Source organism: Grus americana, chromosome 6, assembly GCF_028858705.1.
Source record: "Grus americana isolate bGruAme1 chromosome 6, bGruAme1.mat, whole genome shotgun sequence".
NCBI lineage: Eukaryota > Metazoa > Chordata > Aves > Gruiformes > Gruidae > Grus > Grus americana.
This window is the reverse complement of record NC_072857.1, coordinates 38084664-38098712: the sequence shown is the minus strand read 5'-3', so window position 1 is coordinate 38098712 and position 14049 is coordinate 38084664. Positions and strand designations below refer to the sequence as shown.

The window sequence follows — 14049 nt, the reverse complement described above, 5'->3', positions numbered from 1 at the left end:
TGTACTTCTGGGTGATCCACAAGTGGAGAGATGTGAGGCTAACCTGTGTGCAAAACATCACTGCTAACTCTTTTCGTGGCAGAACTAACTTGAGTTACCTGACAGGAGTTGTATTTGCACTGATTATCTTTCCATAGGGATAGTAACTCAGCTGCACTGGGATCCTGACTCTTAAGTCAAATACAGATTGTTGGGCTTGCTTCTGTGCACTCTGAGCTGTTTAGACCGAAGTCATTTAGCAATGTTATGACAGGATATGAGAACATGGATTTATTAGCAAGCCTGAATACACAGCATCCACACTGCTCATGTCCCACCAGCTCGAAGTGCAGGTCTAGCAAAGTTTCAGTTGTCTGGTCCTGGTCAGGTGGACAGGTCCAAACCGGCTGTAGGAAAATCCAGCTAGTTATGTTAGCTTTGTATCCTAAGCCTGCATTTAAAGACAAGCCAGCTTGAGATAAAAGCATCTTGAGAGAAAAGCATTGTTACTCCAAGATACAGCTTGCTACATGTGAATAGCCCATTCCTTCAAACTTAAGTAAACTGTAGAGAAGAGAAACCTTGAGAGAGTGAGCTTAGTCAAAGAAACAGGAGATGGAAAGAAATGTATTGCTATCACATAAGCTTTCTTTGTCTACTTTTACCAAAGAGAGAGTGTGTTATTAACTTACCCCATATAAAGTAATTGAACTCCTAAATATTTGGGATTACACCACAGCCCAGGATGCAGGAATGGACCTCCCTTGCCAGCTTTACTGGAATTGGATGAACTCCAGACATTTTCGGAAGTCCTTGGCAGCTAACCTGGTGGAGGTGTGCATAGCACGAGGTGTGAGTCCCCAGCTCAGTCTGGCAGCTTTGGACTGAAATTGTTAGCATCCTTCACTCTCCTTCAGCTGCGAGGATGACCTCCAGTCCCAGCTCCCAAGCAGACCTACATAACAACTCACACCTCTGCAGCTGAGTCAGTGTATTTCAGAGCAGTGTCAGTTTTTCCCTCCCACAGCTATCTCTGGAGTAACAGCTAGTTAGATGATTCTGGTTGCTCCTGACAACAAAGGGCACCACGTTTTCCTTGAAAGCGTATTTAGCCCCAGGTAAAATTACACTTCTTCCATGGGGTAAGCAGGGGAAAAGATGATCATTTCAAGCTTTTGTAGTGATTCCTGTTATTAAGCTAGCCTCCAGTTATTAGGATGAAAAGAGGGCAGTCTCCAAGGCTGGAGATTTAATGTCCATGAGATTTGAGTTGGGCTTGAAATTTTCTTCCTTCGCATACCTGTTTGATGACTCTGCCATGTATGCTGGCTTTGGTGGGTGGAAGTTACTATCGAAGAAAGGCAGGCTGCTTTTAATTTCTGGATGGGTTAAGATCAACGTTCCCTCTATTTAGGGAGAAAATAATGTTTATTACAGAAAACAGCAAAAAGTCACGCTCGGGAAAGAAAAGTGTTTATAGTACATCTGCTGGTACTGCTGAAATTCTTGGGGCAGGTGAAGGTCGCTGTCTTATTTTTTTTATTTGAGTGGTCTTGCAGAATGATGTCTTGCATCTTGCAAAGACATATGTATATACTTTAGTTAGTGATTCAACACACTTCAGTTCATCTCTGGTAATCATCCCAAAGGGACTTTGCATTTAATGAACCGTACATACCTGCTAAAATTCTGTCCTGAGTAATGAATACCTTTTTTCTGGAAATGAGGTACAGACACCTAATGGAAAGAGCTTTCAGACAAGGCTCATGCAATTCAAAGAGTTGGACATTCCCTGAACAGCAGCTGCCACCTTTGAAACAAATCCAGAAGCATCCTCAGTAGGGAGGTGGGACTCTGAAAATTCCAGAAAAGTGAAGGAAATCAAATGACAGCATCTGAAACAGGCTGTGCTTGCAGCTCTTGCACTCTGAGCTGTACAAATGGAGGCTGTGCTCCAAAACTGCCCTCAGGAACTGGGAAGCAAATGACAGCAGCAGAAAGTAACAATGGTAGTAAAGTAAGAAAACATCAAATCGTGACCACATCTTAAAGGCAGGAGAACTCAGGGGACAAACCCATAACTTTCCAGAAAAGTTTCGGTTTGCTTTTTTTTAAAAAATCCCTTTATTCTTTTATTTCTACCACCAGCCCGCCTTTGACAATACTCCTCTGTAGATGTCTGCAGTGCTGGAAATCCTAATATTTTATGAACCTAATTTGATACTTTCTACTGCAGTTCAGCACTTGGAAAGATCAGAAAGCTGTCCCATGTCATTGTCTTCTCTCCTCCCATGGATTTTTTGGCAAAAAGTCTCCTTTCCACTGTCCCACTTCAGTTTGTTGCCAGCACATGTTATCTCATTTTCAGGTCTGTCATTTTTCTCATGAAAAGAGCGTGAGCATACCTGACTGTACTTGAAATGACCATACCAAACCTGTCTATCCACAGTCCTGGAGACTTCACGAACGCTTCCCATAATAAAATTGGGAAAGACTTTCTTCTTTTATAGCTCTTAATGAGCAACTTTTAGTCTATTCAACAAGATAATTGTTGTTCTCTGTTATTTCTAGCCAGCTCCAAGAGCAAACTGATGTGTAGAGATCAGGATTCACCTCAGCTAGTAAAACTGCTGATTTTTTTTCCCTCTAGTTATTACATAGAAAATCGTCAAGGCTGAAAAGTGACAGGTAGGAAATTGTTACTGGAGTTAAGCTCCTAGTGGCCATTTACATCTTTCCCATCCACCTCCCTTCTTTGAACAAAGCTGTCTTGGGTTATTGCAAGCCTATTCTTCTAGCCCTCAGCATTGCTATTAGTTTCCCTGATGGTGTTGCAAACCTTGTGTGAAATGTATAAACACGTGGGCCGGTCAGGTTAGTAATTGGGTAGGCAACAATAAAAGACCTTTACCACTAATCGAAGTCCTGGGAAGGGCATTTGTGTCTGCTTCTGAAAGGAGAATTTACATTTTCACAGTTGCATAATCACATGGGTAGAAGGGACCTAGGCTACAGGCGTTTTTACTGCTGTGTATGTCTAGGTAAAGATCCATATAACACACGTTTATCTTCGTACGTGACTCTGGTACTGCATGAGGATAAGGGGCGCGGTTGTGAGAGATAAAAGGCTATTCCTTACTCATGCTCAAGTTCCAAAGGGACTTCCTCAACTTATCTGTGTTACAGCTGTTTGCAGTGGCTGTTTGACTTCTTGATAGCATTAGGCACTGATTCACAGAGTGATTTTATGTTAAAGGATCCTAGCAGTAATTGCATTTCTAATGACATTCTCTTTGAGGAAACCTCTGCCATGACTGCGATGAGGAAGTATCAGTGATGGGTAGGTCATGGCTGATTCTTGTGTTTGTGTGAGATGAATCTGGGCTCAGAGCTAATGGGACAACTGATCCTTAATGGCTTAATGCTGAACTTTTTCCTTTCAGTGGTTTCAGCATAAAAGTCCCACACTACTGTGGATATTCTAATACATCTACTAATGTGCGAGTTTTCTTATTATCTGGACATTTTATGCTTCGATAATTATATGGGATCTGCATAGCTCAATTTGGACAAGTCCTGAAGGGAACTTCATTTCCCCAGCCTCACAGATCACAACTCAAATGGCACAGCATAATGTCTTTTCGATCGGGCTCTAAAGTGTCATTTTTACAAACAGATCCCTTTCCATTGTCAGGGTCTAGGGTCACTTGTAGTTCTGTATTATAACTCTCATAAAATGTCCTCTTGGTTTTTGATCATGAACTTGTTGGGTGGTGATGGCACCAGCTGTGAAATGCAGAGAGTATTTTTTTGTCATCTTACTTCTGTGTCATGTAAAAAGATTAGAGATGCATATAAAGCACGTTTCCTGCCAGGTTCGAAAATGCCTTCAAATGATGATTCTTGGTATGGCATATGTTTAGACAGTAATGCTGCAGTGAATACTGTAGGATTCCTATTTTGAGATTGTTTTCATTCTGCTTGTATAATCTCATTTATTGAAAACATGCATATACCTTTTCTCTTGTACTTCTACCATCCACCTTTAAAACTTGTTGATAGGATATCAGGAAAATCGAACGTGTTTACACTGGGTATTCCTAAGAGGATTTACATTTCTGCAGGTCATGGACCTCCAGAGGATTTTGTAGCTGTCAGCCCTACATGGGTTGTTTTTAGCTTTGCAGATAATGCAGGTGGGAAAAAGCCCCGAGAAGCTTGTTTGACAGAGGTGAAGTAAACTGTAAGTACAATGATACACAGACAGCTATTTCTATCCTCTTTCTGTGGTATTGGTTAGGAGCAGTATTCAGGTTGGTGATTAGATATCCTTCTAATTCATTAGAGAATATGAGGTAAGGTTGAAGAAAATATAATCTTACTAAGACAATGTAAATAATAGCACAAGATTGAAATAAACGGTAAATGAATGAGTAGAATAAACAGTGAAACATCCTAAAGTGTTAGCCTACATGTTTAAAAAGTGCTTGGAAATTAAATATGTAGAGAAGGTAAAATAAGACGAAGGAGGCATGGTTAAGGATTTGATTGTTTAACTCTTTCAGTGAAGGATGTTTCTGGACACCTTTATTACCCATTCCTACCATCATTAGCTAAAAGTGCGAGGCTAAAGCCTTGGTACTGGTCATCCGTTTTGATTTTAACAAGACAGAAATTCTATTTCTTCATTTCTGCCAAAAGAAATCTGCAATGTCTTCATATCATTTCAGTGCTGATAGGTGCAAATTAATCTTTTAAAAACAGCAATTTCATTTGGGCCTGATATATTATGATACCAACAGAATTCTCTCATGAAGTTCTCTGGGTTCTTGTGTCCTCATCAGATTCTGCCCACAGAGATCTATTTGCAGGTTTGGACGTTTCTTTTCTCCTCCTGTTACTCTGAGGCATTGAGAATGTTGACCAAATAAGGATATTGGAAGTTATATCAAACCTATGAAGTTTTAGAAGTATTTCTGTTCATTCTAAAAAAATGAGATATTTCCTAAGTAGACTAAACGAAGTAGAAAGGAAGTGTAAGCATCACCTTGATACTTTTTGTTCAGGGAGGAACTCACTCTTTGCAGTGAAAGATGCAAGACTGAAGAGAGATGCTTAATCCCGTGGAAGCTGGAGGAAGAGGTCGTGAGCTGCAGGAGAGAAGTGTTTGGGGGAAGCACAAGGGCACCTGTCTGTTTGTACCTGACTGCAATCCTGGCTTCAAGGGCAGCACTTTCAGGAACTGCAAAGAACCAGTGTAATTTTCAGTGTGTAAGGAATGACTACACAGTATATTTAAGGGCACCCTGAAGCCGCCCTTAAGATTAGATTCACTGTCTGTAAGAGCAGCAAAGCTGGACATGTGATTGTGGGCCAGAAGCTGCTCCACAAAGCATTGCAGAGTCCTGTGTGCTGCACACACTGTTCAATCCAACACAGCACAAGCATGGTGCTCTCTCAGTGGCTTTCTGAGGCACGTCCAGACAGGTTGGTTGACACCTACCTGCAGACATCTTTGTCAGATTGGCTGCAAGACCCTCAGGTGAAAGGGAGGGACATCAGACTGGAAGGTTGCTATAGTCCACCTACTTCCCAGAGTACTTGGTATGAGCAATGTTGACACTGCCTTGAAGCGCTTTCTGGTTACTAGTCAGTGTTAGAGATGTGAAACGGGATTTATATGAATTCCCAATCTGTCTGAATTTTACTGGGCCACTTTTGTGTTTGTTTTTCCTCTATTACACAGTGTCATTGCTATTGACGGTGTTTTTTTCTGGTTGGATTTCTTCAGGTGGTAATTCTTGTGCTAAGTCATGGTGCCTCTGGTTTCATGGTGTGTTGTGTGACTCATGATTATTTGACCTATGAGATTTATTTGTCCTTTTTCTACAGGTTTTAATTTGATGTCAAAAAACACTATGCTTTCAAAGACTTACAGTTCTGATGTTCAACAGCCAAAAGTATTGATTTGCAATTGGCAGGAGGGTGTGTTTGCCTCAACTAGCAGTGCTTTTAAAAAATAATTCCATTTGCTTTATGCCAAACAGTCCCTGTGTCCCCTTTCAAAACACCTTTGTGTTGACTGCAGCAAAGCCTACCACATTAAAAATGGAATAGTGTTTATGCCAAACGTTCTCCCACATATTTTCAAACCTTTTAGCGGTGTTTGCACTGAAATTTTTCACCTAAAAGCCACAGCACTTCAGAGCTCCACTTGATGCTTTTGTAAAGACATTCACTTTCTGTCAAGAAAGGGCTACATTCTGGCCCAGTGACCACGAGTGGTGGCTTACCAATACGCGTCGTCCTCCTGGTATGTATGGGGATAGGTACGTGTGAGCTTCTTATGCTGTGAAAGGGAATAAAATCTGGCCCATGACACTGAGTAGTCTGGTTATTTTAATCACTACCTGTGACTCTCTGAATTATCATCTGTGTTACGGGATAATATGATCTCTTTGGTATTCAACAATTACTTTTTTAAAATTACCATATATATTATACAGAGCTAATATATATTAAGAGATACCTTAGGGGTAATTATCAAGTGTATAATTTCATCCGTAGGTTCTTATAATGACAGTTAATGTCATAAATGTCTTTTAATGAAATTATAGGCTTGTAACCCTGCCTGACTATCCTTTGTGTGTCATATAATTAATAAGACCAAGCTTTGGTGTTCATCTCGGTGTCACAAAGCATCATGTAAACTTTCATACTGATGGTAGATGGTTAGTCTCTCATCAGACTAAGAATAAGGTTAAGGCCAGGCAGCTTGCGTATACGTTACCTTATCTTTCAAGGCAGCTGGATGGACTTGTTAACAAAACCACTTCTAACAGAATATATGTGCTCATGAAAAAAAATGGCCATTGATCTAGTGTCTTACTATAATACTACATGCAAAATTTTAAGGAAGTGAAAAGGCAAGTGGGTTGTAGCACTTGGAATAAAGAATTTTTTTCCTTCAAATCCACTGAGGGTAGTGAAAATTTGTGTCCAACTTAAAAGCATTTGGAGATGGATAAGAAGCTTTATCTTGAATGGAAGGCATTTGCCTGGAACATAGAAGAGCTGGGATTATTTCCCAGTCTGGCCCAATTTCTGTGGGGCTCTGGCTAAATTGATTATTTTTCATGGTCTTCAGATTTCCTGTCTGAAAAGTAAGGGCTATAATATTTATTTTCTTTGTCTCCCATGTCCAGATTTTAAACTTGCTGGAGTGAAGGAGATATCTGTGGGGTTTTGTTGGTTTTTTTTTTCTTTCCATTGGCAATTACCATAGAATCTTATAGAATTGTTCACATTGGAAGGAACTTAATGTCACCTAATCCTACCTCCTGCTCAGAGAAGGGGCAATGTTGAACTTCTGCCCTCTAGGCCATTTTCTTATTGTGAATACTAATAAGGGAACCAGAAATTTTACATGTCACCAGTGAAAAGTAGTTCTAAAAAACCATGTAAGATGTACTAAGATTGTTTTACTGTTCTTTGTCCTTCAGGGAATGATGTACCTGGAAGAGAGGAGACTTGTCCACCGGGACTTGGCAGCCCGTAATGTCTTGGTGAAATCGCCAAACCATGTGAAGATCACCGACTTTGGCTTGGCCAGACTTTTGGAAGGGGATGAGAAGGAGTATAATGCTGATGGAGGGAAGGTGAGTACCGAACATGTCTGGAAGTAAATCTATCACACTGTGACAAACCTCCTGAAGTTACTCTTTAGGGCAGTGTATCCCTACAGGACTATTATCTATGTAAGAGAGTCTGTCAGTGACTTAGCAAACTGTGTTGTGACAGCACACATAAAAGCTGCTCATTTTTTGCTCAGTGAGCTTCTCTAGGTGCCAAAATATAATTGTCTGAACAGTTTCCACATTCAGAATTAGGTTTTGTTCGTATGTTCCATTTTGTGTCGTGTTTTGAAGACTGCTGAAGCCAGTTCAAAGAGTGACAGATGTTCTAGGCTCCTGTCAAGCCCCTTTCTCTGGTCAGTATGGACCTCAATAACTTGCAGTCCCATTTTCCCCGACAAGTAATTTTCCAGAAAACAAAAAGGAAGGCCACAGACATGTTTCTATTTGTAGCATATGAGAGTTTACATATGCTCAGCAAAGAGCCACCTCTTTTATCACATTGGAGCCTGTGTATGCTATTTCTTGCATCCAAGTCTCCAATACCCCACTGAATGCCAGGCCACTAAAAGCTTACTGGAGGACAATTTTGAAACCATTTTCCCACACTATTTTTCAGCATCCCGCAGAACATCCATACAGTGCCTCACCCCATTTCTAATGCCTTCAGATTAATGCATTATAAAATTCTGAAGGTTGTAAATACATACTGCTGCCGGCTGCTCCCTAAACATCTTGAAACTCCACATTTCAACCTGTCACAAAATCCTAAGGGGTTCTGCCTCTCCCATCATTCCTTTTCCAGAATGTTCAGTTTGCATTGTGTCTACTTGCTATCTGTGATGTTCTGTGCTCATTTATGCCCTTGTCTGGGACAAACAGCTGTTGGATGCTTTTCTCCTGGATGGACTGCTGCATTATTTGTGTGGCTGCTGCCCTTGGCAGATGATGCATGGGTTACATCAGCGTTTCAGTCAATGAGGTGAAGAGATTGAAAGGAGTCACCGGTGCTTTCCCATTTCACCAGTAAAGAGACCTCCTGGCAGGGAAGGTGGAGTTCTGGCAGTCTTCCTGATTCCTTCAGTTCTGTAATCCCCTCTTCAGTAACCCCTCTGCTTCTTCCCTCCATCAGCCAGTGAATGACAGAAAATGAGCTGGTCCTTGCAAACCAGCTGTTTTCTGGCAGCTGTTAGATGGTGTCTTGGACCTGTGAGGCCAGTCACACTGCTGGGAGTTCTGGAGCAGGATTTATGCATCAGATGTGTCACTTCCCAGTTCCAGAGAAGCATCCTGTGGAATCTAGAAGACATTTGCAGCTTAAAGTTGTATTGAGAGCATGCTAAGACAGATTCAGACTGGATAAAAGGAAAACTTCTTCACTATGAGGACAGTCAAGCAGTTGATCAGGTTCCCCAGGGAGGTGGTGCAGTTTCCATCCTTGGAGATTTTCAAGTCCAGGCTGGATAAAGCCCCAAGTAACTTTGGTTACAACTTTGGTTGGACTAAAGACCTCCTGAGGTCCCTTGCAACCCGAGTTATCCCATGATGAGCAATGCAGCTTTGCTCCTTCAGCAGTTGTTCCAGTTTGGAATGATCCAATCATATTTAATGGTAATGAAAGCAATACATTTCTTCAGAATTTAGTGGAGGAGGATGAACTGTCTTTGCAAGTGCTAAGCCAACCTTTATTGAAGAGTGCTATTTTTGCCATTACCTTGTATAGGTTATGTTCATTAGTCAACTTCATGGAAGGTATTTTCATAAGGGTTTGAATGAAGATGCACCCTCTGCTTTTACACCCACCATCTGTTCAGATTTTACATGCAGTTACGTACCACTCTGGTTTATTCCAGTACATATTCCGTAGTTCCAAAGTAGAGGCGACCCATACAAGTGCATGCCAGGTAAAAATCTGGTTTTAAAGTCTGTCCATTAGAAATTAATGGACTTCAAGAGTGTGCCTCACAGGTGCAGCACAGGAATAGGAAGCATCATGAATCTCATTTTAACACCAACTCAAGAGGGTGAACCTTTAAGTCAAACCTAGGTTTGTGTTTGCCTACGCAGCCTTCTCTGTCAGAAGAGATGAGCTCCCCCCAAGGGTGATTCAGAGCCGAAGGTTAACTTGGTACTTTTTACTTGCTTTCAGGAGCAGCTTTTCTCACTGCAGTAATGATACAGAGAGGCTAAGTTCCTACAGGAAGGCTAAGTTCCTAATGAATATTAGGAGTTAGAAATTAAGCACTGTAAATTCTCCCCATTGCCTGTTTGCTCTGACGATGATGATGTGGACTGTGAAGTATTATGAACACTACATTATTAACTAGCCTCATTAGAAAGCAATCGAGATCTGGTTTTGCAAACTGCTGAGGCAAAAGAGCTTCTGTATCCCACATTCTCTGCTGCACTTCAGATTTGGGGGCATTGGATGTAATTTTTGCGTTGGTCCCATCTTTACATGGGTATGATGAAAAAGTGAGTTGTTCCACTACATCTGAATCAGTAAATTTTGCGTGGTGTAGGAAGTTCTGCACGTAGCTGGTCCATAGTTCTCACCTCCATATGTTTTATGAGGGCAGCAGGGCATTCTAGAGTGCAGGAACAACCATTTCCTAAGCTGGGTAGTGCTGATGTCTACATACAGGATCTATCTGTACTGTTTTAATGTTCTGTTTCTAAGGTTACATTTCTCTTGTCTTTCCTTAGATGCCAATTAAGTGGATGGCTCTGGAGTGCATACACTACAGGAAATTTACCCATCAGAGTGATGTTTGGAGCTATGGTAAATCTTCATGTGATTAGTTTAACAATTTGTCTCTTGTAAAGCATTAAACCAAGTTGTTACTATGTTAAAGATATCCTTTTTTCCTAAAGGAGTTAATTCCAGTGGGTTTTGCTATTCCTTTTTTTTCTTTTTTTCTTTTTTTCTTTTTTTTTTTTTTAATGTGTAACTCTAAACAGCAATTGTTACTTGTCTCCTGTGTTACTTCCCTGCTCACTAAAATACATTATCATGATGTCCCTCCTGGGATGACTGCCATAAGGTCTGGTCTGGTAGCAGTTTGGCTGATTATTATGACAGAAGGCCTCTTTCAGCTCAGCCACAGATTCATAAAAATACAGCTGCAGGTCATAATTTTCAGCAGTCCTTTGAAAATCTTAACTCTAAAAGCCATGAATGTCAAAAAACATTTTCAGGCTTATGGGACTTTCTGTACCTACAGTCAGATAAAAGGGAATTTGTCATAATACAGAGCAAATACAGCAAGAGAAAGAAAAGAAAAAGATGAGCTCTCCAAGCTAACTAAAACAAGCATCCATTTAATTTCACAGGTAACTTGGGAATCAGTTAGATCAGCTCATGTGGACTCCACACACACACACTAAAAAAAAAAAAGTTTCATTTGAGAAATGAGATGTCCATTTACTGTTGTTAATTCTGTTGTCCAGACAAGCTACTGTGCCACATCTGCTGAGCTACCTGCCTGTTTATCTAGTATAGCTATTACTAATAAAATCATGTATACCTTGTAAGTGGAATTTCTCAGCAGTATCTAGGGCTATGGACTCCTATTTGCGTTTCCTGTTGCTATATCATTTTGAAACAAAAAGGTGTACAATTCTATTCATTACTCACTTTTACCTGTGGGTAGCAGCAGAAGACACTGTTTGCTGTGACTGGTTAGCTGCCCTCTTCTATTCAGCTGAGAAAAACACATGAGTATTAAATTGATCATGTAAAGCTGCTCTTTCTCCTCAAATTCTGTATACCCCATATCACTTAGGAAAAAATATGCCTCTATTTATGAAATTAATTTTAAATGCAGGAAGCCAAGAATATCTATAATCAGAAAGGACAAGACCAAAAACAATTGACAGGTTATAGTTACTGAACATCAACAAAGAGGTGAATGAGGGTGAAATAAATATGTGTTTTATACATATGGTAATTTTGCCCATCACCTTTCACATTAGCATGACAGCTGGCAAAACATGGTTACTGATCTGGAGGCATGTTTAAAATGACCTTTGCAATGAAAACGTAAGTTAAAGAAACTGGCAAGAGAGCAGCATTTTCAATATTTAAGATTTTGTTTGGGAATGAATTCTGTTAGTTATGATACATGATCTTTATTTCCAGCTCCGATGCCAAAACAAATCCTATGGCGATTCAAAAAGAGAATCTTGATTTTGAAGCACCGCACTATCATAACTCATATCCATAAGGTGATTTAAGGGAAAAAATAATACAACTGGCTCTGAATGACTTATAAGGCAAAGACAATGACATAATATTACTCAGTGCTGTACCTTTGTGAGAAATTGATACTGTAAGTTAGGGAACATCTGTGGTTTTTTCCCCTTAAAATAATGGAGTGCATTAGCCATTAATTTTCCCTTTTGATATGATAAAAGAGCATGATGCATTCTTGTGTTATTGCATCCATTTACTTTACCACCATTTGTTTGTCTTAGACCTTTCTCTTGTGCCTCAGATCTATCATGCCACTTCTTACACCAATAAAAATGAGGGGAGTTGTTTTTGAAGATTAACACAAAGTGCTGTTTCACCATTTTCTGGAGTTTTTTAAATAGCAGAGCAAACTTCATTGTTTTTACAGGTACTGCTAATGAAGAAGAGATTGCAGTCCAGAACTGGGCCACAATGCTGCACTGTAAGAAATTGTAAAGGAATCTGAGTAGTATGACCTCAGATATTAACACTCTTTTTTTCTGTGTAGGAGTCACTATCTGGGAGCTTATGACCTTTGGTGGGAAGCCGTACGATGGAATCCCGACTCGAGAGATCCCTGACCTGTTGGAGAAGGGAGAGCGGTTGCCTCAACCTCCAATCTGCACTATTGATGTTTATATGGTGATGGTGAAGTGTAAGTAGTTGTCGCATTTAATATCCCTACGCTCAGTGCAAGAGGGACACTGGTTTAGAACATTTGCATCTATAGTCTCTAATAGTGCTGGGTAATAGGGCAGGCTGCTTCAAAACAAAAGTTATCCAAGATATTGTAAATTCCATTTAAATACTGTATGCACATTTTTAGCAATTGCAAAAGGTAGGAATTTAGCCATGAAGGGTTGAGTTAGCTCAGCTTCTTATTACTGTCAGATGGTATCTCATATTCTTGCTGTGAAGTCAAAATTGTGTGATTGTTATTGTAAACCCTTGTCATTTCCATGACAATTGATTTTGATTTTAAAAGAGATAGTATTAAACATAATTATGGTACATGGATACCCAGTCAGTGAAGGTTGTAAGGAGAAATGCTGGTTCCAAATATTGAGGAAAGCATGAATGTTTTATTGATAGTAACAAGAATGGTGGTTGCAATAGTAATAATAAAAAATAAAATTAAATTAATACAAGAAATGCTGCAGAGAGGATAATTTTTTATCGTTCTTAGTCTAGTACAATAATTTATGAATAGTTTTACTTTAGCAAAAAAATAGTTTGCACATGGTTTCTTCCTACCCTTTTATCTCCAAGATACCCACGCTAGTGACAGTATCCTCCAAGGCTATGCTTCTAATTTAAAAAGAATTAGGAACATATCTCTGGTGTTTCTGACTTAAATTAAGTGAGATTAACATACAGACATCTCATCCATCTTACATGGTCCTTTCCCTTTTGTTTCGTATACAAAAACACTGAAAGAAAAAAAGAAAATAAAACTAGAAGAGGTAAATAACATATCTTCTGAAAACAGTTGTACTGTGCATGCAGATATGGAAATTGTCTGAATAGTGCAAGGGTTCATGTTGGTTGAGTGCAAAAATGTTCCATCTGGTTGGATTTCTAATGAGCATGAGGCAAATCTCAATGGACAAAAGGAAGTCCTAGTAGATGGGGAAAGTCACAGCTAGACATACAGACTTAGTTTTGTAATGTTTGTGTGAAATTCTTTATATGCTATAGTGGCTTTGGTTTTCCTGTGTTGGTCACTTCTTCAGTTAAGTAGCCCAAAGGAGATAAGGCCTGCAAATGAGAACGTGTTCTTGGGAAGCTGCTGATAGGATCTTCCATTAGAAAAAGCTGACAATGAGATAAACTAGTTGCTGGTGGTGACTGCCTATACTACTTGCTTGTTTTGCAGAAAGTATTAGCAGGGATTGAGAATTGCTGTTCCTAATGAATGTTTCTTGGAGAGTGAAGGACAAAAGAATCACCCTTACTCAATTAACATAGCATCTAATGCCTTGTGTGAGGTCTGTGTTAATGATGCAGACACGTGAATGCAGAATTACCTGAAAGGTGAATGTGAGGTCAGTCATCCTGTAGATCTGTTGAGCAGCTCTTTTTAATCTAAGTCACTGTGGAACAGTAGGTCAGTTAAAGTAAAATTGTATTTAGTAATAACTTTGTAATAAGCCCACTAGACTCAGATGAGATCAGATTCATTATATTAGAGGTTGGACACAT

At 39.8% G+C, this 14049-nt stretch overlaps 1 protein-coding gene across 6 annotated transcripts in view; it reads left to right on the top strand.

Annotated features, from left to right (window-relative positions):
- The window catches only part of ERBB4 (erb-b2 receptor tyrosine kinase 4), a 629144-nt gene that overhangs the window by 589715 nt on the left and 25380 nt on the right, over window positions 1–14049 (top strand). For all 6 annotated transcript variants that reach the window (XM_054830343.1, XM_054830340.1, XM_054830339.1 and 3 more), the window contains exons 21-23: window positions 7482–7637; window positions 10320–10395; window positions 12356–12502. In XM_054830343.1, coding sequence (XP_054686318.1) covers window positions 7482–7637; window positions 10320–10395; window positions 12356–12502 — 379 coding nt within the window. The remainder of the gene's footprint in view (window positions 1–7481; window positions 7638–10319; window positions 10396–12355; window positions 12503–14049) is intronic.